General features: G+C 33.6%; 7 protein-coding genes across 9 annotated transcripts in view; 3 read left to right on the top strand and 4 right to left on the bottom strand.

The window, feature by feature from the left end:
- LOC105217701 (ATP-binding cassette sub-family C member Sur) overlaps window positions 1-6,302 on the bottom strand; it is a 43,115-nt gene extending 36,813 nt beyond the window's left edge. The window contains exons 1-2 of the mRNA XM_054226907.1: window positions 5,910-6,302; window positions 5,381-5,754 (exon numbers count right to left, since the gene is read on the bottom strand). Of these exons, the coding sequence (XP_054082882.1) occupies window positions 5,381-5,538 (158 nt within the window). The 5' untranslated portion in view covers window positions 5,539-5,754; window positions 5,910-6,302. The remainder of the gene's footprint in view (window positions 1-5,380; window positions 5,755-5,909) is intronic.
- A 1,021-nt stretch (window positions 6,303-7,323) lies between these two features.
- Window positions 7,324-8,966, bottom strand: Ripalpha (RIP-like protein). Of its 2 annotated transcripts, XM_054227700.1 has the most exons (5): window positions 8,951-8,966; window positions 8,184-8,316; window positions 8,049-8,123; window positions 7,696-7,967; window positions 7,324-7,629 (listed from the first exon to the last, which is right to left on the bottom strand). In XM_054227700.1, exons 2-5 carry the CDS (start codon window positions 8,304-8,306, stop codon window positions 7,437-7,439), a joined length of 663 nt encoding a protein of 220 aa, XP_054083675.1. In that variant the 5' UTR covers window positions 8,307-8,316; window positions 8,951-8,966; the 3' UTR covers window positions 7,324-7,436. The 2 variants fall into 2 exon arrangements, with proteins under 2 accessions (XP_054083675.1, XP_011191141.2); XM_011192839.3 differs by lacking the exon at window positions 8,951-8,966 and having other exon boundaries at window positions 8,184-8,320.
- A 476-nt stretch (window positions 8,967-9,442) lies between these two features.
- On the top strand, window positions 9,443-10,609 carry LOC105217704 (60S ribosomal protein L7). The gene is made up of 3 exons (XM_011192840.3): window positions 9,443-9,588; window positions 9,678-9,994; window positions 10,064-10,609. The coding sequence occupies exons 2-3, from the start codon at window positions 9,678-9,680 to the stop codon at window positions 10,521-10,523; spliced, it is 777 nt and encodes a 258-aa protein (XP_011191142.1). The 5' UTR covers window positions 9,443-9,588; the 3' UTR covers window positions 10,524-10,609.
- A 674-nt stretch (window positions 10,610-11,283) lies between these two features.
- LOC105217708 (MAPK regulated corepressor interacting protein 2) lies at window positions 11,284-14,614 on the bottom strand. Its single transcript, XM_054227702.1, has 4 exons — window positions 14,498-14,614; window positions 13,962-14,436; window positions 12,937-13,171; window positions 11,284-11,924 (listed from the first exon to the last, which is right to left on the bottom strand). Exons 2-4 carry the CDS (start codon window positions 13,976-13,978, stop codon window positions 11,787-11,789), a joined length of 390 nt encoding a protein of 129 aa, XP_054083677.1. The 5' UTR covers window positions 13,979-14,436; window positions 14,498-14,614; the 3' UTR covers window positions 11,284-11,786.
- On the top strand, window positions 12,120-26,039 carry Top2 (DNA topoisomerase 2). Of its 2 annotated transcripts, none has more exons than XM_011192841.3 (9): window positions 12,120-12,745; window positions 20,487-21,077; window positions 21,164-21,584; window positions 21,646-22,446; window positions 22,516-23,344; window positions 23,422-24,505; window positions 24,589-24,879; window positions 24,946-25,335; window positions 25,413-26,039. In XM_011192841.3, exons 1-9 carry the CDS (start codon window positions 12,431-12,433, stop codon window positions 25,473-25,475), a joined length of 4,785 nt encoding a protein of 1,594 aa, XP_011191143.2. In that variant the 5' UTR covers window positions 12,120-12,430; the 3' UTR covers window positions 25,476-26,039. The 2 variants fall into 2 exon arrangements, with proteins under 2 accessions (XP_011191143.2, XP_011191144.1); XM_011192842.3 differs by lacking the exon at window positions 12,120-12,745 and adding an exon at window positions 19,455-19,736.
- LOC105217707 (tRNA-dihydrouridine(20a/20b) synthase [NAD(P)+]-like) lies at window positions 14,726-16,247 on the bottom strand. Its single transcript, XM_011192844.3, has one exon. It carries the CDS (start codon window positions 16,169-16,171, stop codon window positions 14,933-14,935), a length of 1,239 nt encoding a protein of 412 aa, XP_011191146.1. The 5' UTR covers window positions 16,172-16,247; the 3' UTR covers window positions 14,726-14,932.
- Window positions 16,544-19,082, top strand: LOC105217706 (sorting nexin-17). Its single transcript, XM_011192843.3, has one exon. The coding sequence runs from the start codon at window positions 16,725-16,727 to the stop codon at window positions 18,333-18,335; it is 1,611 nt and encodes a 536-aa protein (XP_011191145.1). The 5' UTR covers window positions 16,544-16,724; the 3' UTR covers window positions 18,336-19,082.
- Window positions 26,040-26,169: the final 130 nt, after the last annotated feature.

Genomic DNA, 26,169 nt, shown 5'->3' on the forward strand with positions numbered 1-26,169 from the left:
AGCACTTCAATTGATCGAGTTAACTCGACGAGGACATTCAAGGGATGCGAGCAGAACAGAAGGAAGCAAATTAACGATGCCAATGCATTAGTCAACATTGTGCAATGCAACAAATATTATGTGAATTATGTTGCAAGTTTCATGCATTTGTTTTGGTTGTTTGTATGTAAGCATACATGCGATTCCATTAGCTAGAACACACACATATCAACATACAAATATACTTAAATAAACTATGCACCGTACGCGTGTGTTTGTTTCTACCATAAGTGTGTGTGTGTGTGTCATTCATGCCGAACGAATGATGTCACAACAAATGGAAATCCCGCGCATACAGATTATTTTTACGAACGCATAAACTTGACAAACAAAGATACACACCGTTGGTATGTAAATATGTATGTATGCGGGAGGCAGCGTCAAAAATAAACAAACAACAATAACAGAGCGAACAACAAGAACAACAAGAATTTATGAAAATAATGCGAGCAACAAATTTAAAGGCGAACGACATTGCCCCCAACAAATCAACATTATTATCATCATCATCTCATCGGCAACGAAATCATCATCAGCACGTTGTTATCAGTTAAATGCGCTCGTTAATCATCATCATCATCGGCAGCAGCCTCCTCAACGGCGCGCCAAACGATGGCTGTGAGTGTACCCACGCACCACTAGACGCTGTTTAAGTTATAACTGCACTAAATTGAGCAGATAAGTACGAATGTATATCGTGAGTACATCTTAACCGACTGGAATCCATTCAGTCGTTCGAAAGATCTTAAAATTCGTAGATAACTCGTTCTTAAATCACGTAGAGGCATTTATCATATTATAAATTAACTAAGTTTAATCACTTCTAGAAAGTTTCACGAGGCTATGAAGCTTTTCTGGTATGAGAAAGTTCATAAAGCTTCATTATCCAAAAGTAACTTACAAATTAACCAACAACTTTAAGTAATACTAATCATTTATAAAGGACAAATATCAGACCTACCAGCCTTTACTGAACTAAAAAAGCTTTTCATAAAGCTCTATCAGTCATTTAAGAGGTCTGATCTTTCTTACTTTCAAGATCATCCATTTTAACGACATCATAGAGATATAAGTATTCTGGGAAGCTATGTGTGGTGAAAGAAAGAAGTTACTTAAAACTTTCTAGGGAAGATCTCATGAATAGCCGTCATCCAAAAGTAAAAACTTAAAACTTTTAATATCCTCCATTTAACAAACAACATTAAATAACACTGATAATAAAGCTCTATCACTCAAGAGCTTTGGCAACTTTTAAGATCCTCCATTTAACTGTCATAGAAGTTCTGTGCGGTGAAGGAGTGAAATCAAAAATTACTGTTAAACCGAAGCACTTCGGAAGCATTCGTTTTCACCAAACAGCTGATTAGTAAAGAGTTTTTTTTTTCATTCAAAATGTGTGTACTCTAAATCAATTCATAGAAATATATGAATGAAGAAATTATTTTGATATACATATAAGTAAATAACAGCTAATTCCGTGTATATAAGTCAATCTAAAGTAAGTGATGCGCTCATTAACAGAGATAACTTACAGCTGGGTAGCTTATACATACATATATCATCCGTACATCTGTGCTCCTTTGTTTACTAAACGCTGATTAATATCACAGAACGTTTTTATTGATAAAGCAATGAGATGGCTGCTGCTTGTCTGAGTCTATTGTGTACGGTGCCCGCAGCTGTCATAGCATTTGGCACTTGACAGCTGGGTTGACTCCCTGCAGCTGGACTTGATTACACTCTGTACATACATACATACATACGTGTGTGCTGTTAATGTGTATGCGTGGCAAAATTATGGGGAATACCATAAGTGAAACACATATTTTTTAATTTTTCTATTTTTTCATTTCATCTTTGTGCTGATGATTTTCGACATTTGCTCACGTTTCTTGGAAATTTCGACACTACAACTGCGAAAATGTGTCATGAAAAATTCGCATTGACTAAATACTTGTATAAAAAAAGCTCAAACATTTTAAGTAGCCAAGTCTACTAATTCATGGTATTCCCAATCTTAAACTAATAAAGATTTAACTAATAAGTATGCAGATTCTGAGAATGAAGTCAACTGCGTTTGAAAACAAAAAGGTGATAAGATTGCGACGTTTACCTTTTCGTTCTGTGGAAAAAAGTCACCTGCCAACACAACTTTACCTATTAGTTAACTGTCAAAAACAGTATGATAACGGCTGATTGTCAAAACTGTTAAATATAGGTATAGTATATAACTATTATGTATTAGTTTCAATTTCAATTAGTTTATCAATCGATTATGCGACGAAAGTAGAAAAGGTTCGAGAGAAACCTTAAGTAATATGATTTGTGACATTATTCCTTTAGTGTGGTTCTGTCAAAGTCTAGACTTGACATTGAGTGATCTAAATTCTTAATGCTAAATACCTTAAATCACCACAATAACTACGGGAATTGTGAAATTTAAATTTCACGCGCTTGAAGAGTCAATTATCAACTGTATTAATTGCCCCCGCCTCCATATTAGCCAAATATGACTTCGTGTGACTTTTTCTTATTTCCAAAAATCAAGAGAACCTTAAAGGGCCGTCATTTTACAAGCATATATATGTGATTTCGGTAAAGGATCCAAAGACCAATCACAAAAATCGAGTTTGAGTAGTGTTTCGATGATTGGAAGAAGCGCTGGGTTAAGTGCATAATATCGAATGGGGACTATTTTGAAGGCGACAGCATTAATGTTGACGAATGAATAAATATTTTTTTCAAAAAACGAAAATTACCGTTATTTTCTGAACACACCTCGTATAATATAGTTAAACCCAAAGCATATTTTTCAATATCTAACGAGTATACAAGACGAAAATGACTGATAGATAACCGGGATAATCTGAACGATTCTTTTTAAGTTCTTTGTTTCCATTTTTTAGTTTTTTTATACACTCGCAACATGTTGCACATAATATTATATAATAACGGTTGATTGTCACACAGAAATACAAGAGTTAGATATGGGGTTATATATAGTATATATAAATGATCGATCGTCTGTCCGTGCAAGCGATAACTTGAGTAAAAATTGAGATATCTTAATGAAACTTGGAACACATATTCCTTCGCACTCTGAGGAGGTTGGTATTGAATATGGGCGAAATCGGACCATTGTCACTCCCACAAAATGGCGAAAACCGAAAGCATATAAAGTGCCATAACGAAGTCATAAATAAAGCTATCAAATAAAATTTGGTACAAAGGATCGTATTATGGAGGGGCATATTTGGATGTAATTTATTTGGAGAAGTTGGCGTGGCCCCGCCCCTACTAAGTTTTTTGTACATATCTCGTAAACTACTAAAGCTATAACAAGGAAACTTTCTAGAGTGGTTTATTTTAGGTACTACCTTATATAGGAGGATATCGCATCATAACCACGCCCACCTTCCATACAAAAGTTATGTTGAAAATCTAAAAATTCTTTAATTTAGCAAGAAAAAACATCAGAAAACTTAAATTTCATCAAGAAGAACGTACAGAAGGGCTGCGTTCAAATTGGTATACAAAATTTTAAATGGGCGTGGCTCCGCCCACTCTCAAAAACCATATTTCCGAAACTACTCGAACAATTTCAACGAAATTTGCTTTATAATATCTTCCTAGCTTCCCAAGGATATGTTGTAAAAATAGTCCAAATCGGATCACAACCACGCCTACCAGAACTTTGAAGTCGGTCTGAATAGTTTACTTTCAATATATAAAGTAAGCACTAGTGAAGATATCGGAACAGAACTCCGCAAACATACTGCATTTAAAGAGTGGCATAAAAATCGTCAAAATCGTTCCATAAGTTTACAAGACCCTATATATCGAATATGAGGACGTCAGTGCTTCTAACAAATTTATATATGTAGGTAAGTCTCTCAGATATTTAGAAGAAGTTCAGAGGGAATATATTTCTTCTAATAATAAGTCTCCGCGCGAAAAATGAGTGAAATCGGGTCATAACTTCCCCTATCTCCCATATATTTAATATTAGGGTTTTCAAACTTTCAACGGACTTTATACCATATATATGCCGAATATGAGTGTCAAATTGTCTGTTATATATTGTATGTATGTACATACTATATAAAAAATATTTAAAAAAATACAAAATTACATTCGCGGAGGTCTCCGAACATTTCGAAATTTCATTATTTCTTAAATTTCAAGAGTTTTCTTGAAACTCACCTTTTCACGTTTGTTTCTCTTTTCCTTTGTTTATAAGAATATTAATCACGTTTGCTAAATTTAAGCTCATTGTTTATATTTACTTATTTTTTTTTTTACTTTTTTATTTCATTATTCTTTTTTGCAGACATAACACACCTTCATGTGTGTATGGATGTGCTTCGCACGTTCTACGTATGTGGAAAACACGCTCATTGTTTTTCTCCGTAAGCTGATGAAAATTCATTTGCGCTCTTTTAGCTGTATTTGTGTACATATTTATTACTAGAAAAACTCATGAGCTTTCGGTTTTTGCGAAATTTCTGTAAAATTGTAAGTGAAAACACTTAAACGCTTTAAAGTAAATATGTTACATACATACATACATACATACGTATGTTACATATGTAAATACAACATTCGTTTGTAAATTAATGACTGCACATTTTTCATTAAGAACACACTTTATTATATGGATTAATGTATGTATGTATGTATGTATATAGAAACACATTTATTACACGCAAGCGCACCTATTTACATATTTATGCAGCTATTCTATTATTGTTTGTTAATATTTTCCATTTTTCCACAAGAAAGGCGTGAATGAATTGCACACATTTTTATTTTTAATTATTTTTGTATATATGCTTGCACATACATATGTATGTACGTCTGCTCGTGCGTGTATCTCAACAAGTGCCGTGATTATTTTGGAATTTTGTGCAATCAAATTAGCATTTAGTTCAAGTGTACCGAAAATTTTATTGCTATACGTATGTAAGTTTCTCACGTACATACATATTTATGTTTACATCAAGCATCATTTCATGGAAAACCTAATTTGTAAAAAATAAATTCAATAATGCAAATATTGCTAAACACATAGTTTATTTTGCGCTTACAGCAAAGTGTATATACTATATTGTATATATGTTTATAAAGAATTAATCATAATAAAATAAAATAAAATTAGAAAAAAAATACTCAAGGTTTCGATTTCATGTAGACTAGGTTTCGAACTAATTAGATCACATTATTTAGTCATACTAAGTATTTAAAAAATTCTAAGTATTTTAAAAAACTATTTTTCAACATTCTTACTAACAAAATCCAAGTATTTTAAAAAATAAAAAAAAAATATTTTTAATATTCTTACCTGTATTTCCACTTCCTTAAAACATAAATGCCAATCGCCAACAACCATACGCTTACCACAATACTCAATTGCCATTTGAATGTGCTAATACTGCATATATCCGTATTGAGGTTTTGAGGAACTTGTGTTAAATCATCGCAATATAATATGAGAGTCATTTTTTACTTTATTAAGGCGAAGAAAACACTTTTTGTATCATAAAATATGCACTGCTTTTGTTAATACTTTTATAAAAATATTTTTATGAAACTTGAATAGAATTTTTGAGAGATTTATGTATGTGTAATTAAGCTTTAATACCTCATATAATACACATTTGATTAATAGTAATTAAATACTAAAGTATCATTATTTCATTTGATCTTCATACGTATCTAGAAACAACACTTTAAAATTATTAAAATTAAAATTTTAAATATATTTAAAAAATAAAATTTTTATGGCACTAAGAAGCATATTTTAATACTGGATTATCGTTCAAAAGTTATACACATTATATGTATACGCATCTATTATAAAATTTACACACCAATTCGATTATATTAAGCAAATTGCAAATATTCCATCGAAACATTTTATTTTATAAACGAAAATTCAAACACACACACGTTAAATAAAAATATGAATTTTGTTGATTTCCAGACGCGCACTACCGCCAACTGGTCATTATTATACGCGTATAGCAAGTTATATACATATGTACATATGCAAACACACAACCACACTAACATGTGTTTAAATTTTGGAAACCACTAAACATTTGTTTATTTTTTCTTAATAAAACACATTATTTTTGCGTTTTTCTTGTGCAAAAAAAAGAATATTCAAAAGTATGCGCTAAATTTAAATACCCCTTTAACGAATTTGTTCAACCGAATTTCGCGTGCGTTGCCGCCGATCGACACGGCATTTCTGAATCGAGGCGGCCCAAACATTTCGAAGATGCCACAATCGCCACTGAGTTGAAGAAACATGTGAGTGACTGAAGATGCTCGCGTGTGGATATACACATACACATACATGTAAATTGTATCTCCAAGAGATGCAGGAAGACACTGAAATAAATGTACAATAATACATACGTACATATATATAACAGTTTAAGCTCATTAATCTGTTTATTTGCCTCATGAGAGACTTGCAGCAGCCTATCTATCAAATGCGCTCATCAAACCTTTGATAATTATTGAATTCAGTATAACTTTTCAGATGATCATGTCAAGTGATTTTCTAGTAATACAAATGTACACAAATAAAAGTGCAATTATTTCCGTAAAATAAATTCATAAATAAACGTTTCTTGGCATAAATACGTGTATTGCTAATTGGGAACATGAATCTTTAAAATCTGTATATAGTACACATGTGTGTAGTAAATTTGTGCATGCTGTATGTTTTATCTTCTTATCACCCACTTTATTGTTCCCTTTAGATTGGTTTAAATACAAAGAATTCAAGCAGATAACGTCACATATTATTTACAAAAGAGATGCTACCGGAGTCTTCTTTCTTGACTTTTTGTTTATTTATTTTTCTTTTTTCACGCATATTTAAATGCATTGTTTTCATCGCTCAACCATAATTCTTTGTCACCATATTCACTGTTTAACATTTATGTGGCCGTAAATAAATGAAAACAATTTATTTAAGTAAATGTTATAATAACAAATTAATTTTATATTGTACGTAAAAAAACATTACGATGATTTACCATAGTTTTATAGCAAACTCGCTTTTAATTAATTCTTCCAATTTTTATACAGAATGATATTTAGCTAATTGAATAAATATCGTGTATAACCTAAGCAACACATAGCACCTCAGAATGCAAAAATTTCCAAATGAAGTACTCATTTCGCTAATTCCACTCACCTTACAGTACTTTTTGAACATTAGTAATCTTAAAAAAAATCGTTAAACCTAAAATGCATAATAATTCAGTATTTAGTTCAGTTATTATTATTTTTTTATTCTAGTGAGCATTATTTATCTCAACATTTACATACTGAGTGGTATAAATTCAGGGAACAAAGAACATATATTAATTATAAAATACTTAAAAACTATAAAAATAATCACATTCATCACACATAGCACAAAGACTGTTGACACATGCATCAGTTTTTGCACCATATGCACTTTGCGGCTCCAAAAAGAATGTAAGATTGGCAGTACAATTTTGTTCATGCACATCTATTTGCGAATGCAATACTTGTCGTAAAGCCAAGGGCTTAGCATCATTGTTGAAGCTGGAAAATAGATTTGTATGTATCTTAAGCACCGTTTAATAATTATCTTGCAAAAAGGAATCCTACCTCACACCACAAGTGCACTTGAAAATATTACTTCCTTCTTGCTCATTTGCAGTTACGAAAAGCAGATTGTATTGTTCGCAAATCGGACAAATAACATGATTGTTATTTTCATCTTCATCGGCGGCCTTTATTAGAGATATTTCCTCAGCTTCTAATTCCTGTACAAACCATTCATTCATCTCATCGCGTAGCTCTTTGTATATTTCTTCTTGCAAACGCAAATCACTCTCCAAGCTAGCAAGTTCTTCTCGCAGCAACTTATCAATGTCGAACTGAAAAATTATGTGATATAAAATTTTTTTTTAATAAAAAATTGTGGTTTTCTTAAAATTTGAAACAAATTGAAAACTTACTTCTTCTGTTATATTTGTCAAACGGCGCTTACTGAAGTTGGCCTGCCTAGCTTCACGCACTCGCATCCGACATTTCTAAAGTGAACATCTTTAATCAGTAAAACAAAATAAATTGTATTATCTGTATTTACTAACATCTCTCAATTGATCCCGTATTTTTGGCGATCCATAGCGATATATTTTGGCGGCATTTTTCGAATGCAGCTTTTGTTCGACACTTGTATGATAAACAGGATTTGTAGGAATTTCCAAAGACATAATTTGTTCAATATAAGCAAAGATGACATGATACGAAACTCTCTCATTTTCCCTCAAACCAAATTCCCTGATCTCTCATTTTAAGTTGGTAGCAATGCGAGTTGAAGGAATTTTTGACAGAAAAGGCGGGATGCCAGAAGTAATACCGGTAAAAGTATATGACAAAAGCAGTGCGAAATATAATTTTAGGGAAATACACTGATAATATTAAACTGTGTGAAAGTATTTTTTTTGCTATTATTTGTTACAAATGACATCTAATATATCAAATGACATCATTATATTTAATATATTATATATTTTATTTTATTATGTAAGCTTTAATAAAATAAAATAAAATAAAAATATTTTATGTTAATAAATTAATATATTTTGTTGCATGAATTTATAAAAAATCATGTTTTTATTTTCTTAATTATTTATAATTAGTATATAAATATATTTAAGTTAGTATATATATGATATAGGTCTAATAGGGAACAGAGCATTTAAAAATAGTATCTAAAAGTTAAAATACCCAAAAGTTATTTCTAAAATGCCCAATTTATTTTTTTACATAGCGGGATCATTGTCAAATGTTATAAAAAATGTGGATTTTTACAGCGCTCTCTCAGAATAAAGAGTTTCGTATCATGTCATCTTTGATATAAGCACTCCAAGCAAAAAAAAATTATTGCGCCAAGTGAAAAATTTAATTCAGTACCATTAATTTGCAGTTATTTTCTGCACATCTGTCAATTATCTAAAAACAGCTGTTTCGAGTGCTTTCACACAAGTAGGTCGGTATTGAAATAAAATAGTTGATTTTCGAATTATAAATAATTTAAAAAGAATATCTTTAAACTACACTATAATAATAAATATAATAGAAATAACATTTCTAAATAACTAATATTAATAATCAAATGTATTAATAAAACATGTAATTAAAGAGTAGGCATGCCAGCCATGCTCAAAATTGGCTATATCGAAACACTACAAATAAAGTAATGTAAAAGAACATGCGACCTGTTTTAAAATACCATTAAAAAATATATACAGTTGATATTAACTAGGTTTACAAGAATTACACTTTGTTTTAAACAGGAAAAAAAATAATTTGAAATTATTAATTTTAAAAGCTTAGACACAAACCATTTCCAATTGGTTTATTGACAAATACCTTATTCGTCAGTACTGCCAACAAAAAAATGTCATTTTGAACCGCATCCAACATGGCCATCAACTTCCTTTCCTTTCGCCTTTTCCTTTTCTCTTTCAACGTGCTAAGTGACAAGTAAAGGTTAGCGAAAGATTTTGTGAATTTTTGTGTTTTACACTACTAATGCATGCAAAAATATACTAAAATGATCGTGTATCCTTGCTTTATAGATGACTGCCACCGCAGCCGCCAAGAAGCCCGAAGCTAAGGGCAAATCTGCCAAGAAGTTACCCGCTGTCCCCGAGTCAAAGCTGAAGTTCAGCAAGAAGCAAGTCAGCAAACGTGCCGTCTTGATCAAACGTAAATTGAAGCGCACTGCCGTCATTGCGCTACGCAAACGTGAAAACTTGGTACGTGCCGAGAAATATCAAGCTGAATATCTGCGTGCTGATCGTCGTGAGATCAAGTTGCGTCGCTTGGCCAAGAAACACGGTCAATTCTATGTGCCTGCTGAGGCTAAATTGGCTTTTGTTATCCGTATTCGCGGGTGAGTTCTGGGTAGAATTTTGTTTTCATATAAACAAGCGAGTTAAATGTGTTTTTTCATTTTGTATAGTATCAACAAAGTTGCCCCTAAAGTGCGTAAAGTTTTGCAATTGTTCCGTCTGCGCCAGATCAACAATGGTGTTTTCATCAAATTGAACAAAGCTACCATCAACATGTTGCGTATTGCTGAACCATACATTACATGGGGTTATCCAAATCTGAAATCAGTCCGCGAATTGGTCTACAAACGCGGTTTCGTCAAGCACAACCGTCAACGTGTTCCCATCACCGATAACTTTGTGATTGAACGTAAATTGCGTAAGGCACACAGCATTCAGTGCGTTGAGGATTTGGTACATGAAATCTTCACCGTTGGACCCAACTTCAAGAAAGCCTCAAACTTCTTGTGGCCATTCAAACTGAATACCCCAACCGGTGGCTGGCGCAAGAAGGCTAATCACTACGTTGAGGGTGGTGATTTCGGTAACCGCGAAGACAAAATCAACAAATTGCTGCGCAAGATGGTTTAAATTTTTTAAATTATTGCTTAACCCGTTGACTCCGGGAAATTTTGTTGGTGTACATGGGGGAGTATTTTTATTCCAAAAAAATATATAATAAAAATAGAAAAAAAAATAAATATATGTTTTTATATAAAAATTCGTAAAAAAATAGAGCTGTCAGTATTTATGGGTTGTCTGCAAGGGTCTACATTCAACTAATGGGAAATTTTAGATTTCGCAGATAATAACAAATGCTGAATTTTGCAACTGTTTAACAAATAGCACCGTGGAGATTGTATGTCGAATTGGAATGTGGGTATTGAGAAATACCGTTTAAAGTGATTTAAAACTCGTAAAGGAGACAAGGTTTTTCTTAATTGATCAAATCAATCTCACACTAAGAAGGAATGATTGTTAAAAAGTAGAAAATTTTACGGTTAATTAGGATTGGTGTGTATTCTGAGTTACTATTGAAAATAATTTGGAACCTTGAAAGAATATGGTTTAACAGAAATCGCTCAATAAGGAGAATAAATAATTTTCTTTGAAGTATATTTATACGATTCAAGCAGAAATATACATTTCTACAAAACTAACAAAATATATATATTTTTTTCAATTTCTTACGTTAAGCTCACATTCAGTTCATTTGATGACTATTTAAGGACAAAAGTACTTCATTTGTTTCTGGTATTTATTACGTACGCAATATCTACCATCTGTGGGAGTAATTGAAATACCAAATTTTCACATTTTGCTGTATATGATTAAAAGAAACACAAATAGATTTGTTTACATATTTTTTATTGCCTTTAATTGTAATTTTGAAATATTTCGTCTGCATAACCTTCCTCGTTTTTTTTGAATTTAATAATATTATTGCAAAATCTTTTCATTGATAGATTGAACGATTTATACGACGCTATTTTACTTTTAAATAACTTAATTTTGGTTTTTCATTTCATTACTTTTTTTGAATTTCTATATTGTAATTAAATATTATATTTTCTTAACTACCATGTAACGAGAATTTCAGCTTTGAGAAATACAACTATTTTTATATCGCAATTTACTTTTAAATAAGTAAGTATGTGTTTAAATATCCAGGACTTTTTAAGAAAATTTCAGATGTTTTCTCAATAATGGAAATACATAATTCTATGTAGCTTGTATGTTACTTGTATTGTTACAATAACTTTTTTGCAAATGCATAACAATCAACACAGAGCATATAAAACAAGGAAAATATGTTTTACGACTGTTGTTGTTGCTGCATCAATTTGTATCATCTTATTGTTGTCCATGTGATACGCGAATATTTTGAAAATGCCGTTGGTCCCAGTACTCCTCCAAATTAAATGGTTTGAAATTTTTTAATTGATGATCCGATTCATTGCAATAATTTATAGGCGTATTCTGTTCATTTACCTGCAAGAAAGAAGATTTACTTAATTATATTGTGAATATTACTAAAATATAGATAATTTATACATCGTGACAGGGTTTAATAAGTTGCATTATCATAGTAAGCATTATTATTTCTTCCACGAAATATTTCTAAGAATTGTAACAAATGTGGCAACAAAACAATGTTATATACAAATTCGAACACTTGAACCCAATTGACATGCATCAAAAAAATATTTTGCTTAATGTAATAGACAGTAATTCTCGCGCATTTTCAAATCTTCTTAATACAAATTATTTAAAAAAATTGCATCGGTCGCTGATATGTCAAAGTTATCGCGTCGAGTTGAGAACAATATGTAAATTTACAAAATCTGTGGAATCAGCTAAAAACACGAAATTAAACAATAGAGAATAAATTCGAAGATATAGTTTGAAAACAAAACCCATAACGTCCATTCGAAGCGACATTAATGTTCAAATATAAATAAATAAATCTGTGTACACAATAATTTTAAATCGCAGAAATGCCACGAAAACGCAAAAACAGATTGAACAGTCGTCCGTCAACAGCACCATGGACATTTGCCCCCACATCACTGCCCGTATCGGATTCGGCAACTGCTAACACGTTCTTGCCTGACACAGTGGAAGATGCAAATGCTGATTACGTATTTGCAGGTGCCGAATCTACTGCAGGTGAAATTGATGAAAACTTTGCTGAATTAAATAACGAAGAAGAATTCCATAACGATGTTAATATTTTAAACGAACATGATTACTCATATCATGAATTCGAGACGATTGCACCACCATCCTATTTATTATTAAATTTGTATGAGGTGAGTAATAAGATAATTAACACCTCTACAATTAACTGCTAACGTATTTTCTAATCCGCTACTGCCCAATACAACATTTTAGTATTACACATATAATTCTTATAATCCCTAGTAAAATAATTATTTAAATATCTGTAAGAGTTTGTTTTAAATTTGTTATTCCAAAACAATCTCGTTTTATAAGAACTTACCTTTGTCCATGCTTCCCTGATATATCGAATCAGTTCGTCATGTTGTGTGAGCGGTTCGCGGGACATTGACGATTGTGGTGAATATGCGCTATGATTGGTCGTTGAATATTGTGACGAATTATTGCGATGATTATCTAAATGTTGATGTTGATTATTATTCGATGATGAAAGTGATGATGATAACGAATTTGATTGATGTTGGCCTGCGCGCCGAATTGGTGTATAGCGATTGGAGCTGTTAATATATAGAAAGACATAAATATATATAATTTGCACGCAACAAATAAGTACATATTTTAAAACGGAAATTAGCTTAGCCACACAATTTAACTTATCCGTTGTTGTTGTTAATTGTGCACACACATACAAATACTGTTAGCAGAAAAAACTGGTATTTTACAAGTAATTCTGAGAAGATAATTTTTCAAATCATAAAATAACATACATGCTTGCGAACATACTTGTATTTTTGCAAGTTTTTTCCAACATAAGTATATACAGTTTTTTGTTTAATATTACATATAAATAAATTTAAACAAAAACATATAATTGTATTGTTTATATCAATTTGGTATATGCCAATACACTCTTGAAGACAAAAAACTGACAATTTGCTGTATTTTATTAATTTGCATTGCATTTCTACTTAATGACGAAGCTAACCCCGTAGCAGGTCCACTAAATCCATGAAGAACTATCAACTTGAACTTTTTGTAGTTTAAAAAACACAATATTAACTACCTAGCTCCTTTTTACATGCATACAAAATTTGTTATCTCAAGATAAAGCTGTATTAATTTAAGTTGCATAGACGCATCATAAAATTTGTTAGCCACATACTCATCCTAGCAGTTATTGCATTTAAAAGTAGTCTATAAGAGTCTCAACGGAGTTGGTGGTTAAAGGCCTTGGCACCATTTTGCATATTCTGCTTTCACTACAGTTTTTTTAGTTTTCGTGCCAAAATGTTCCACGGCATATAACATAGAAAACTTTGCATTTTAGTGATAATATTATTAACTTACCCATTATTGCGATCCATTGTAGGTATTTTGCTATATTTGTAGCGTTTCCTATTTATTATTTATATGACTTCTGCGCCAATAGTGATGCACAAACAACTTTCTTCTTACTCTTCTTTGAGCTATACGCAGAGTATATTTTCTTATGCGAATGTCTTATATTGTGTTTTTATATTTTATGCTGCATTAAACTAATTATAAATTTTAATTAAAACACTTCAAATATCAGACAATATAGTTGACGTTGAATTTTGGTGCTGTTTTTGCACTTCCAAATAATTGCTTTTACGCTCGTTCGTCCGTCGCTTTGTTTATTGTAAATTTATTTTTTATTCTGTGTCCAATTCTTTATCTACATTTCCTTTTCGCCGTATTTATCAGCACACTTATATTACTTAATTTCTTACAAAAACAACACGAATGTCTAAAAGAGATAGAAGTATGAATCCATGAAATTTGTGCATCGATTATTTTCAAGCTGTAGATTAAAAAAATTATTATATATATAGCTTTTACTAAACTAATTTTATGAAATTTACATTGCCTAATTCGTTTGAGAATTCTTCCAGAAATAGTTTTCCTAGTTTTGCTTCGTAAAGTATGCAGCAATAAATACAGGGTTGCATTCAATTGGTATAAGTAATGAATAGTATTATTTCGTACACGTATCCATAATTATATATAATATCCTCAAATTAAAATGCATAGAAAAACATTTTTCATATAGTAAAACGAAGTGATTGAATTAATTAAAACACATTTCAATATATCACTACAATAATGAACAATCACAGTACAATTATTTTTATTCTGCCATCGAATGTTACACTTTCAGTAAAAAATTTTAAAAATACTTCTACATATACAAAATATTTATAATTTTATAACATTAGTATTTATTCTTTATGCATAACTTTTATTTCTGTATTAAACATATTCTAGTTCCGCTGGTGTAATTATCGATTAAATGGTAATCAGTCTAAACCCGTGAAAAAGCTTCCTTCTAAATCAATATCATCGTGCCGATTGTCAAATTGTGTTTCCGTATCCGACAATTCTTTAAATTCATTAAAGAATTTTCCATTTGAGTTTTCATTCCATGTCTGTCCCTCTAATGGTTCTTCGGCATTGATCTTATTAGTATTACTATGTGCCAGTGGCGGATAAACACACTTGGTATAGTCGAAGGGATTGCTATGTGATGCTTCTTCTGGCTTTAAGCCGTATCGTTCTTCAAAGAAGTCGAACACTTGTTGCTTATTAGTAAAGTTGTTGAATTCCAAACGTAATTTACGTTTCATATTGCTGCTCCACATAAATGTTAGATGATGATGAAAACATTGGAATTGTATATTATCACCAGCACGAGTTGCGATATCTAACCATTTCTGAACACATTCCCTTGGTGTTTCTTTTTCTTGTATATTATTATCAAAAAGTGCTGGATTTGAGAGTATTCCGCGAGCCGCCATGACACCATCAGCATTTGTTTGGTCATGCAATTCTTTCGCATCCTGCCAGCTGCGTATGTTCCCATTGACTATTAGTGGAACTTGTATTGATTTCTTTATCTCAGTCATAGCAGTTATGTTAAGGGGATCCGATGTTTTCTGCCACATTGTTCGTCCGTGGATTGTCAAAAATGTAGCACCACATTTCTCTAGCTGCCGCGCTAATTCAACTGTTGATCTAATCGATTCCTCAGGCGCTCCATTAAGTAAACGCAGTTTTACCGATATACTAAAACTTTGAGGTAAAACACGTCTCGTAGTTTGTATAATGTCACGAACTAATTCTGGGTGTCGGAGGAGTCCGCAACCATATCCTTTAGATATAGCCCATGACTGTGGACAACCACAATTCAAATCAACTCCATCCACATATGGGTATATTAGTTGAGCAGCTACAGAAAATTCATAGGCATCACGTGCAGCAAACTGTGCTACAACGGGAATATCTTCTAAACATGTAGTAAATTCATTATCGCGCGCCTTTTGGCTATGTATGAAAGAATCTGCAATAACCATTGGAGTAAAGGCAAGCTTTACCCCGTATTGACGAATTAACCGCCTAAACTCCAACTTGCTGTATCGTACCATTGGTGCACTGACACGCACAAATCCGTGAGAGCTTGCCTTTTCATCTTCAAAAATGTTTAAAATATTCGCATGCTGTCTTTGTTGAGGTAATAACTCGATATTTAATGTATTCATTATAATTGATAAATGGTCTGTTTTAATTCGCGTTTGTTTACATATTTATTTAATTTTTTTGGTTATGTTCTTATTGCTTCTTCTCACAATCAGGGTAGTATTTTTTATTATGAGAAACTTAATTTCTATTCATCGTTAACCAGATTTTTTTTTAATTTATGCCTGCATACAATTATACAGTTAAACTTTTCATATTATACTAATGATTTCATTATATTTACTGTACAAATTAGTTATAGATCACAATACGAAAATAAAATTTTGCCTTCAATTAATTTTCAATATCCATTACCCACCCAACTTACATGACAACTCTGGTAAGTCGCAAGAAAGAAAGAATGAAGTCAGGAAAACAACAAAAGCCCAAATATTAATTAATTATAAAGAAGAGTGAATGACTGTGACTAATATTAAACTTTATTGAAATATTAATTTCATACATAGCGCTTAATAATATTCATGAAATTGAAAAGAGTTATAAAAAATATAACCGTTGACGTGTGCTTAGTGAGCAGAAAATAAAACTTGAAGTAGGAGATACTTGGAATAAGACATGCACTTCTCCATTCCGGATACGCAAGAATTATATTCGGAGCTAACTGGTACCACCTACACAGGCTACAATATATATATTAATGGCAGCTATCACTGTTGTTTGCGGTATAAACAGTTGCATGCATTGCATGAGCAGCTACGTCGTCGGTGTACAGATCTCAATATCCAGTTGCCAGCGACATTCCCTCCAAAGCGTCTCCTACCATTAACTAATGGACAACTCGAATCGAGACGAGCTTCTTTAGAACATTATTTGCAATTATGTGGGCAAGATGCAGTTATTTCGAAAATGGATCATTTTCAAAGTTATCTGCTCAATGCTCAACAAGAGACTTCATTAGCCGATGGCATTTTAGGCCTTGATTACGGTGGCAGTGATTTGAAGCGCGTGTCAGCTGTGTTGGAGGTGTGGCTATCAAATGACCTCACCCTGCAGGTCAATTGTCATATTGGCGATAATGCCAGCTCGGTATTGCGTAAAGTATGTGAATGTGTACAACTGCCCACACAATTTATGCAACATTTTTGTCTTTATTTGGTGCGACGACAAAACAGTGATATTACACAAAACAAATTGGTGCTATTAAGACGATTAATGGATTTCGAATCCCCATATTTATCGCGTTTATGGGCGCAAGAAAAAACATCTTCGTGCCAAGTAATGATCCGCAAAAGCTATTGGAATCCCATGTATGATTTAGGGTTGTTGCAAGATCCAGTAGCACTGAAATTGTTTTTTGCGCAAATTGTATCTGATATAGAAAATGAATGGATAATTACGCCTCCTGAAGTTCTACAAAAGCTTATCAGTTTGAAAGAACACGGGATGCAAGCAGAATACATACAGATGGCGCGACAATTACCGCTTTACGGGTGCTTGCAATTCAGTGCGTCCCTTATCGACTATCCGGAACCAAAAACCACAGCACTTATCTCCATTGGTAATAAAGAATTAAGTATGCGTACTGCAAAAGCTGGAAAAATTTATGAGACTAAATTCCGTGTAACACGAATGCGTTGCTGGCGGGTTACAGCTATGCATAACACAAGCACTATAGATTCAACAATTTCAAGCAATACGGATGAAAATGCAAGTAATTACGGAAAATCGCCGACAAATTTACAGCTTGCCTTTGAATATTTGATGTCCAAACAGACTTTGCGTTGGATAACTATAACCAGTGCGCAAGCTATGCTTATGTCGGTTTGTCTACAATCAATGGTTGATGAATTGCTGAATTGTAAAGACACCGTTGATGGTTTGAACACACGCGTTCGAGAGAGTTCTCAATCCCAATTTCTATCCTATGTTTCTCGAAATGGAAGAGTATCTCATACTCCAACAATATTAACGTCATCCGCCTCAACGCCATCTTTGTCCACAGAATTAATGTCATCATCAACTACAACAACAGCGACTACAACGTCAAGTTCATCGTCGTCATCATCGCCAACTGCACCAGTTAAATTTTTCTCTCAGCGTACGCGAACGAAATTCAACCCAAAAATATCCAGTTCTAGTTCGTATTCTGCAGTTTTCTTTCGTAATAGTGCTGAAGAGTCTGTCCACAATGAGGCATTCGAAGGTATTGGGGATGATGATCTTTAAACATATTTAAAAGCAGCGTTATGTCGTTCTATCAATTAACATTTCAAATCAATTTTATGAGTGTGTAATTTTTGAAATGCATTTAGAATTTTATTTAACTACGAAATTGTCAAATTCAGGCCATCGAACGCCCACACAAAGAGTGTACTTTGTAAAAAATGTTGAACATGTTTATTTTTATTCTTGTCAAAAATATTGCCAAATTATTTATGATTAGTCTGTTATAGAAAAATTAGATACTGATGAAAGTTGATTTTTTATTATTATTTATGCATAAAAACATTATATATATAGAAGGTTTCACTCGGGACTCATGTCCTGGTGTTCCAAATAAATATCGAAAGAAAATGCATTTAGAATTGCATTTTATAAAATATGTATGCATGTGTGCAAATGTATTAACATAGGAATCCTGATTTGTATACAGATGTTTTTTAAAAGCAATTTTTAGGAAAGAAATTTTTTACACATATTTATGTAATTACGTAATATTGAAGTTCATCGTATTTCTGCAGTAAAAAAAAATTATATTTAATTCGTAAAACAAAATGATTCTTTGAACGGTTTTAATGTTAAAATTCTTATCTCAGAATACTGGTAAATCGAGAAAAGTTCTTACGCTTTGTGGTAACGGTTCTAAGCGCATAATATAAGAAATACATAATTTAACATTTGACTCATATAAATATGTAACACTTTTGTATAAACTTATAATTTTAATAAAAATTTAAATCTAAATAAATAACATATGAAGATTTTAATTTAGAAATTATATTGACAGTTCAACTTAACTGGATACATTTCATGTTCCTCACTGTTGAGAGCACCTTATAGGACATAGAAGTGGTGAGAAATTCTTCTCATTATACAATTTATGTTTGTTTGCATAAAGAATTGTAGTTGAAATCAGAAAATTGCGATTATTTTTATCGGTATAACCACCGTGCGTCCTTGGCATTTATGAACGCAGATGAATACCCCTATTCATATAAAGGTTTAAAACGATTAAAATGCAACCATGGTTATTTGCTAATGATGGGCACCATTGTCCATTACTATTCGCATCGGCATTGGCATTTCGCTGTAGTTCGCGTCAGGCGAAAATAATTCAGTTTTCAACGGCGGAAAGCAACGACGTGACGACGTGTTTCGGTCGCTGTGCGTGAAGTCAGTTGTAAAATTGAAGTGAATTTTTACTATTTTTCATAACCCAATACTTTAATGTCAATTTGAATAAAATAAATAAAATATCAGAGTTTGTTAATTTGTAAAAGCCGATTGCACAACGTGAACATTTTCAGTCTACCGGCTTTCAAACGTAAAGTGAAGAGACCTATTACATTACAATTTGTGCGAAGTTGTGCATAATTAAGAATATAAAACTTTTGTGATTAATACTAGGTAAGACTGCTGAAGTATTAAGTATAAAATGTGTTTAGAATAGCTTTGAAAAAGTGTATAAGTTGCGAGTATAGTTTGAGGACATCAAATTTTGTTGTAGATTCGCGAAGCGGCGTTCGCTGCATTTCGCTTTGCAAATTAAAAATGGCGCACTCATGTGGCAAAGGCGGCAGAGCGAGCGGCTTTGGTTGAGTGAGCGAAAAAGTAAACGGAAGCCAAAGAGAAATAATCAAATGCAAACCTATCTCAAAAAGCATAATTTTAGTTTTTAATGTTGTTGATTATAGTAAAACAAAGAAAATATTGTAATACTATTAAATGCGTGCATTTGTATTAAGTTCTAGATCTGTTCACGCATGTTATGCCGACGTCGTCTCTCTTGGTATAAAAATTTGAAATTTCTGTACAGGGTGCGTTGAAAATTACACAAATTGAAGGTGTACATACACAAAACATACTGTTTTATTTTTTAAATTATATATATTAATTGTTATTTTTTTACTTATATCTGCTCGTATTTCTGTTAATCTACTCTGTACATTTATTTACATTAAATTTTATTTAATTTGGTGTTTATACAAATATATATGATAATGAACGCTCTTGAGCGTTTGTCATGCAAGGCGCCAAAATTTGAAATATAAGTACAGCTGTTACTGCGCGCAAATTAACTATGTATATATATATATAGCATAAAAACATATCATTATAATGTGAAAATTTCTACAATAATTTACTTTTTATTCATAGCTATCCAGTTATACAGCAATGGAGAACGGTAGCGGTAGTGTGGCAGGGAGTGGTACCTCCATTGAAAAAATGTACCAAAAGAAATCTCAATTAGAACATATTCTCTTGCGTCCGGATACTTATATCGGTTCAGTGGAGCACGTTACCGAAACCATGTGGGTATATAATGAGGAAAAGAATCGTATGATACAGCGACAAGTCACCTATGTACCCGGTCTGTACAAGATCTTCGATGAAATTCTTGTGAATGCCGCCGATAATAAGCAACGCGACAAATCTATGAGTACAATTAAAATCGATATTGATGCCGAAAAGAATTCAATATCGATTTGGAATAATGGACAAGGTATACCAGTCACCATTCATAAGGAACATAAGATGTATGTGCCGGAGATGATCTTTGGTCATCTTTTAACTTCGTCTAACTACAATGATGATGAGAAAAAAGTGACTGGCGGTCGTAATGGTTATGGCGCCAAGTTGTGTAACATTTTTTCAAGTAGTTTCATGTTGGAAACGGCAACTAAGGAATACAAGAAAAGTTTTAAACAAATCTGGGCTAACAACATGTCGAAAACCACGCCGCCAAAGGTGCGTCTAAAATTTTAATTTTATTTAATGAATTGTGGAATTTCTATTTAAATTTATATTAATGTACTTGTATTTGTCTTTTTTAGATTAAAGAATTTGCTGGCTCCGATTTTACAAAAATTACTTTCAGTCCAGACTTGACTAAGTTTAAAATGGATCGCCTCGACGAAGATATTGTTGCGCTTATGAGTCGTCGAGCTTATGATATTGCTGCTGCGACAAAGGGTGTTGTTGTATTTTTAAATGGCAAAAAGTTGCCGGTAAAGAATTTCAAGGATTACATTGACTTATATGTAAAAAATAGTGAAGACTCAGGACAAACCGTTAAAATTGTTTACGAACAAGCTGGTGAACGTTGGGAGGTCGCTTGCTGTCCTTCAGAAAATAATTTCCAACAGGTGTCGTTTGTTAATTCGATTGCAACCACAAAAGGTGGTCGGCATGTGGACTATGTGGTGGACATGATAATTAAACAGTTGATCGAAGTTGTAAAGAAGAAAAACAAAGGTGCGTAAAATATAATTTAATCCCTAAAATATTTCTATAATTTGAATTATTTCTTGTACAGGTGGTATTAACATAAAACCCTTCCAAGTACGAAATCATATATGGGTATTCGTCAATTGTCTTATCGAAAATCCGACGTTCGATTCGCAAACAAAAGAAAACATGACATTGCAAGCCAAGAGCTTTGGTTCGAAATGTGCACTCTCGGAGAAATTCATTGCAAATGTTTCGAAGTCTGGCATTGTGGAAGCCGTATTATCATGGGCCAAATTTAAGGCGCAGAGTGAAATTGATAAGAAGGGTGGTAAAAAGTCGTCGAAAATAAAGAATTTACCAAAACTCGAAGATGCTAACGAGGCGGGCAAATCAAATTCATACTTATGTACGCTCATTTTAACGGAGGGAGACTCAGCCAAGTCATTGGCTGTGTCCGGTCTTGGTGTCATCGGACGTGATTTGTATGGTGTATTTCCATTGCGTGGTAAACTTTTAAATGTGCGCGAAGCTTCTTTCAAACAGCTGGCTGAAAATGCTGAAATCAATAATCTAGTAAAGATTATTGGCTTGCAATACAAGAAGAAATATAACACAATGGAGGATTTGAAAACTTTACGTTATGGCAAAGTTATGATTATGACTGATCAGGATCAGGACGGTTCACATATAAAAGGACTACTCATCAATTTTATACATACAAACTGGCCAGAACTATTACGATTACCCTTCCTCGAAGAGTTTATTACACCCATTGTTAAAGCGTCTAAGAAAAATGAAGTACTCTCCTTCTATTCACTACCCGAGTTCGAGGAATGGAAGAATGATACACCAAACAATCATACGTACAATATCAAATACTACAAAGGTAATTTTTTTGGGCTACAAATTAAAAAGAAATATTTCTAAAATAATCATATTGTCACTTCGCGCATAGGTTTGGGTACCTCCACTTCTAAGGAGGCTAAAGAATATTTCCAAGACATGGAACGTCATCGCATAACATTCAAGTACGATGGTAGTGTGGATGATGATGCCATTGTTATGGCTTTCTCTAAAAAGCACGTGGATGCACGTAAAGAATGGCTAACATCGCATATGGACGAGGTGAAACGCAGAAAGGTGCTTGGTCTACCCGAACGTTATTTGTACACCAAAGGCACCAAACACATTACATACTCGGACTTTGTTAATCTCGAATTGGTGCTCTTCTCCAATGCCGACAATGTGCGTTCTATACCATGTCTCGTGGATGGTTTTAAGCCTGGCCAACGCAAAGTTATGTTCACCTGTTTCAAGCGTAACGACAAACGTGAAGTGAAAGTTGCGCAATTGTCTGGTTCTGTGGCTGAAATGTCCGCCTACCATCATGGAGAGATGTCACTGCAGGCCACCATAGTCAATTTGGCGCAAAACTATGTTGGCTCAAATAATATTAATTTACTCGAGCCGCGTGGTCAGTTCGGTACGCGTCTACAGGGTGGTAAAGATTGTGCGAGCGCTCGTTATATTTTCACTTTAATGTCGCCATTAACGAGACTCATATTCCACCCTGCCGATGATCCATTGCTCACATACGAAGTTGATGATGGCCAAAAGATTGAACCCCAGTGGTATATACCGATTATACCAATGGTTTTAGTGAATGGTGCTGATGGTATTGGCACCGGTTGGTCCACCAAAATTTACAATCACAATCCGCGCGATATTATACAGAATATACGTAGAATGCTGGCTAATGAGGAACCCTTGCCAATGCATCCATGGTAAGTTCCTCTGCACTTTGCTATTATATGTAGTGTGAATATATATATATGTATAATATATATTTTTTTTCTTAAAGGTATAAAAATTTCAAAGGCACTATTGACTATGTTTCTGATGGCCGTTATATTTCCTCTGGCAATATACAAATTGTGCAAAATAATAAAATTGAAATCTCTGAACTGCCAGTGGGCACATGGACGCAAGCGTACAAGGAGAGCGTACTAGATGCACTTTCTAACGGCGAAAAGGGTAAGGCGGTTGTTGCCGATTATCGCGAGTATCATACTGATACCACAGTGCGTTTCGTTGTTACATTCACCCCTGGCGAATTCGAGCGTTTACAAGCTGAAGATGGCGGTTTCCATCGCGCTTTCAAATTAACCTCTTCCATGTCGACGAACCAAATGCATTCCTTCGACCAAAATAATTGCTTACGGCGTTTCCCTACATCCATCGATATTATGAAGGAATACTTCCCAGTACGTCTAGATTTCTATGCAAGACGCAAAGAGTACCTAATCGGTCAATTGACAGCGCAGGCTGATCGTTTGACCGATCAGGCACGCTTTATCATGGAAAAATGTGATCGTACCATAGTGGTGGAAAATAAGAAACGTAAGACGATGATCGATGAACTGATCAAGCGCGGCTATAGACCCGATCCAGTTAAGGAATGGCAACGACGTATAAATATGGAAGAAGAAGAGGAGGCCGATGAGGAAGACGAGGAGCAACTTGATGAAACTGCAAGCAGTTCGACAGTGAAGAAGGAGAAAAAGGCGGTGGATCCGGAGAAGGCTTTCAATAAGTTGACTGATGTCAAGAAATTCGATTATCTGTTGGGCATGTCCATGTGGATGCTTACCGAGGAGAAGAAGAATGAATTGTTGAAACAACGCGATGTAAAGTTAGCAGAGCTTGCAGCGCTTAAAGCTAAGACTATTGAAACCTTGTGGTTAGATGATTTGGATGATTTTGAAAAGAAACTCAATGAATTAGAGGAGCGTGAACGACTTGAAGAGTTGGGCATCAACAAAAAGCAGGCAAAGGCATTAACTGCTAAAGCTAAAGCGCTCACTGGTGCGTTGAAGAAGCGTGCTGCTAAGGATGGCAATGAAAACATTTTCCCCGATCCAAATGGCGTTAAAATTGAATTCAAGGTATGTAATAGTGCGATGTGTTTGAGGAAAACTGTTCATGCACTATAAACAATGTATTGAATTTTTTTTTTTTTTTTGCTCAGGTTACCGAGGAGATAATGAAAAAGATATCAACTGCAGTGGCACTTGCCGCCAGACCAAAGGTTAAGAAGGAGAAAGTCGAAAAGGCGACAGCTAAGGGTGTCAAGACCGAAGAGGCAGATGAATTTGATGCAATAGTTGAAGGTGGTGCAAAAGGACCTAAAGGTTCACCGGATGCTTTGAAAAAGACTAAAGCTAAGGCCGCAGGCGCTGATGGTGATGGCGAAAAGAAGAAGCGTGTACGTAAACCCAAAGATGGTTTAAAACAATCGAAATTAAACTTCGGCAAAGGCGTGAGTATTTCTTAACAACGTGAATTCAGCACGTTAGCTAAACCACTTCTTTTATTTGTACAATAGCGTAAAAAGAAACAAAACTCTTCCGATGAAGATGATGATTTGGCATCTGGTAGTGATGTTGAGATGCATGTCGAAGTAGCACCACGTGCTGATCGACCGGGTCGTCGAGCAACTGCCAAGAAAATTAATTACTCTGGCTTGCTCGATAGCGAAGCAGAAAAGAGTAGCGACGGTGAGCTGGAGTTCAGAGATAATGATGGTGTCAAAGAAGACTCGTATCAGCAGGTGGCACATATGTCTGATGGTGAAAATGGCAGTGATGCGGATGCAGCCAATGGTAGCAGCGCGTTTATAGTCAGCGATTCGGATGCCACACCAATTAAAAAGAAGCCAACAGCGAAACGTCCACGCAAGAAGGCAATGACAAGTGATAGTGATAGTGACAAAAAGGTAAGACTCTTCCCCGTTAAATCAATACAACGCTAAGTTTCAACTAACGCAAATTTCATATTTATTTGTTTTTGCAGAAAAAGAAGAAGAGAAAGGCTGCTTCCGAAAGCGATGATGACGATTCAGATTTTGAATGTTAAGCATTTCCAATCACATGAATTATATATAACAAAAAGAATCAGACTTGGTGTGCAAAAGAGTCTGCATCTAATATAAAATGTGAGATCAAAAGCGATATAGAACTAAGAAATTGGAGAGGAAGCAAAGTTATCAGTAACCAACTATAATCCACATTATAACTAAAAAAACATTCATGTTGAATCAAACGCCTCTATTCATATTCTATGCCCACCGTATATCCACAACAACTTGCACATTCATTCCATCAGCAGTACATGATAAAAGGAAAAATGGAAATCGCAGTACAACGTGTATACGATATCGCATTTCGTCACAATTCAAATCCTTGTTGATTACGTTGTGTTTTCGGATATCAAATACTATAGTTTTAATTTAGTCCATTAATCATAGTTCAACACACACATACACACACACTCTGGCATAGCTTATCGGCCTGCATGCCAGATTTTTATGATTTTAACCTTTTTAACATATTAATATTGGTTACTACTTTGTTCGTATTTAATTGTCAATACCTATTTCAATAATAATTGTAGTCGACGGCTATTATATATAATATTTAATACTTTTTTTGTTCATTATTATCGTATGTGATTGCTGTGTGCGGATAGAATGATAATATTGCGTCTGGACGCCGAAATCTCCATTTTATGTTTTAAGTATTTTGAAAGCTTAGTTTAAAAAGTGTAAATA

This window comes from Zeugodacus cucurbitae, chromosome 3, assembly GCF_028554725.1.
Source record: "Zeugodacus cucurbitae isolate PBARC_wt_2022May chromosome 3, idZeuCucr1.2, whole genome shotgun sequence".
Taxonomy (NCBI): domain Eukaryota; kingdom Metazoa; phylum Arthropoda; class Insecta; order Diptera; family Tephritidae; genus Zeugodacus; species Zeugodacus cucurbitae.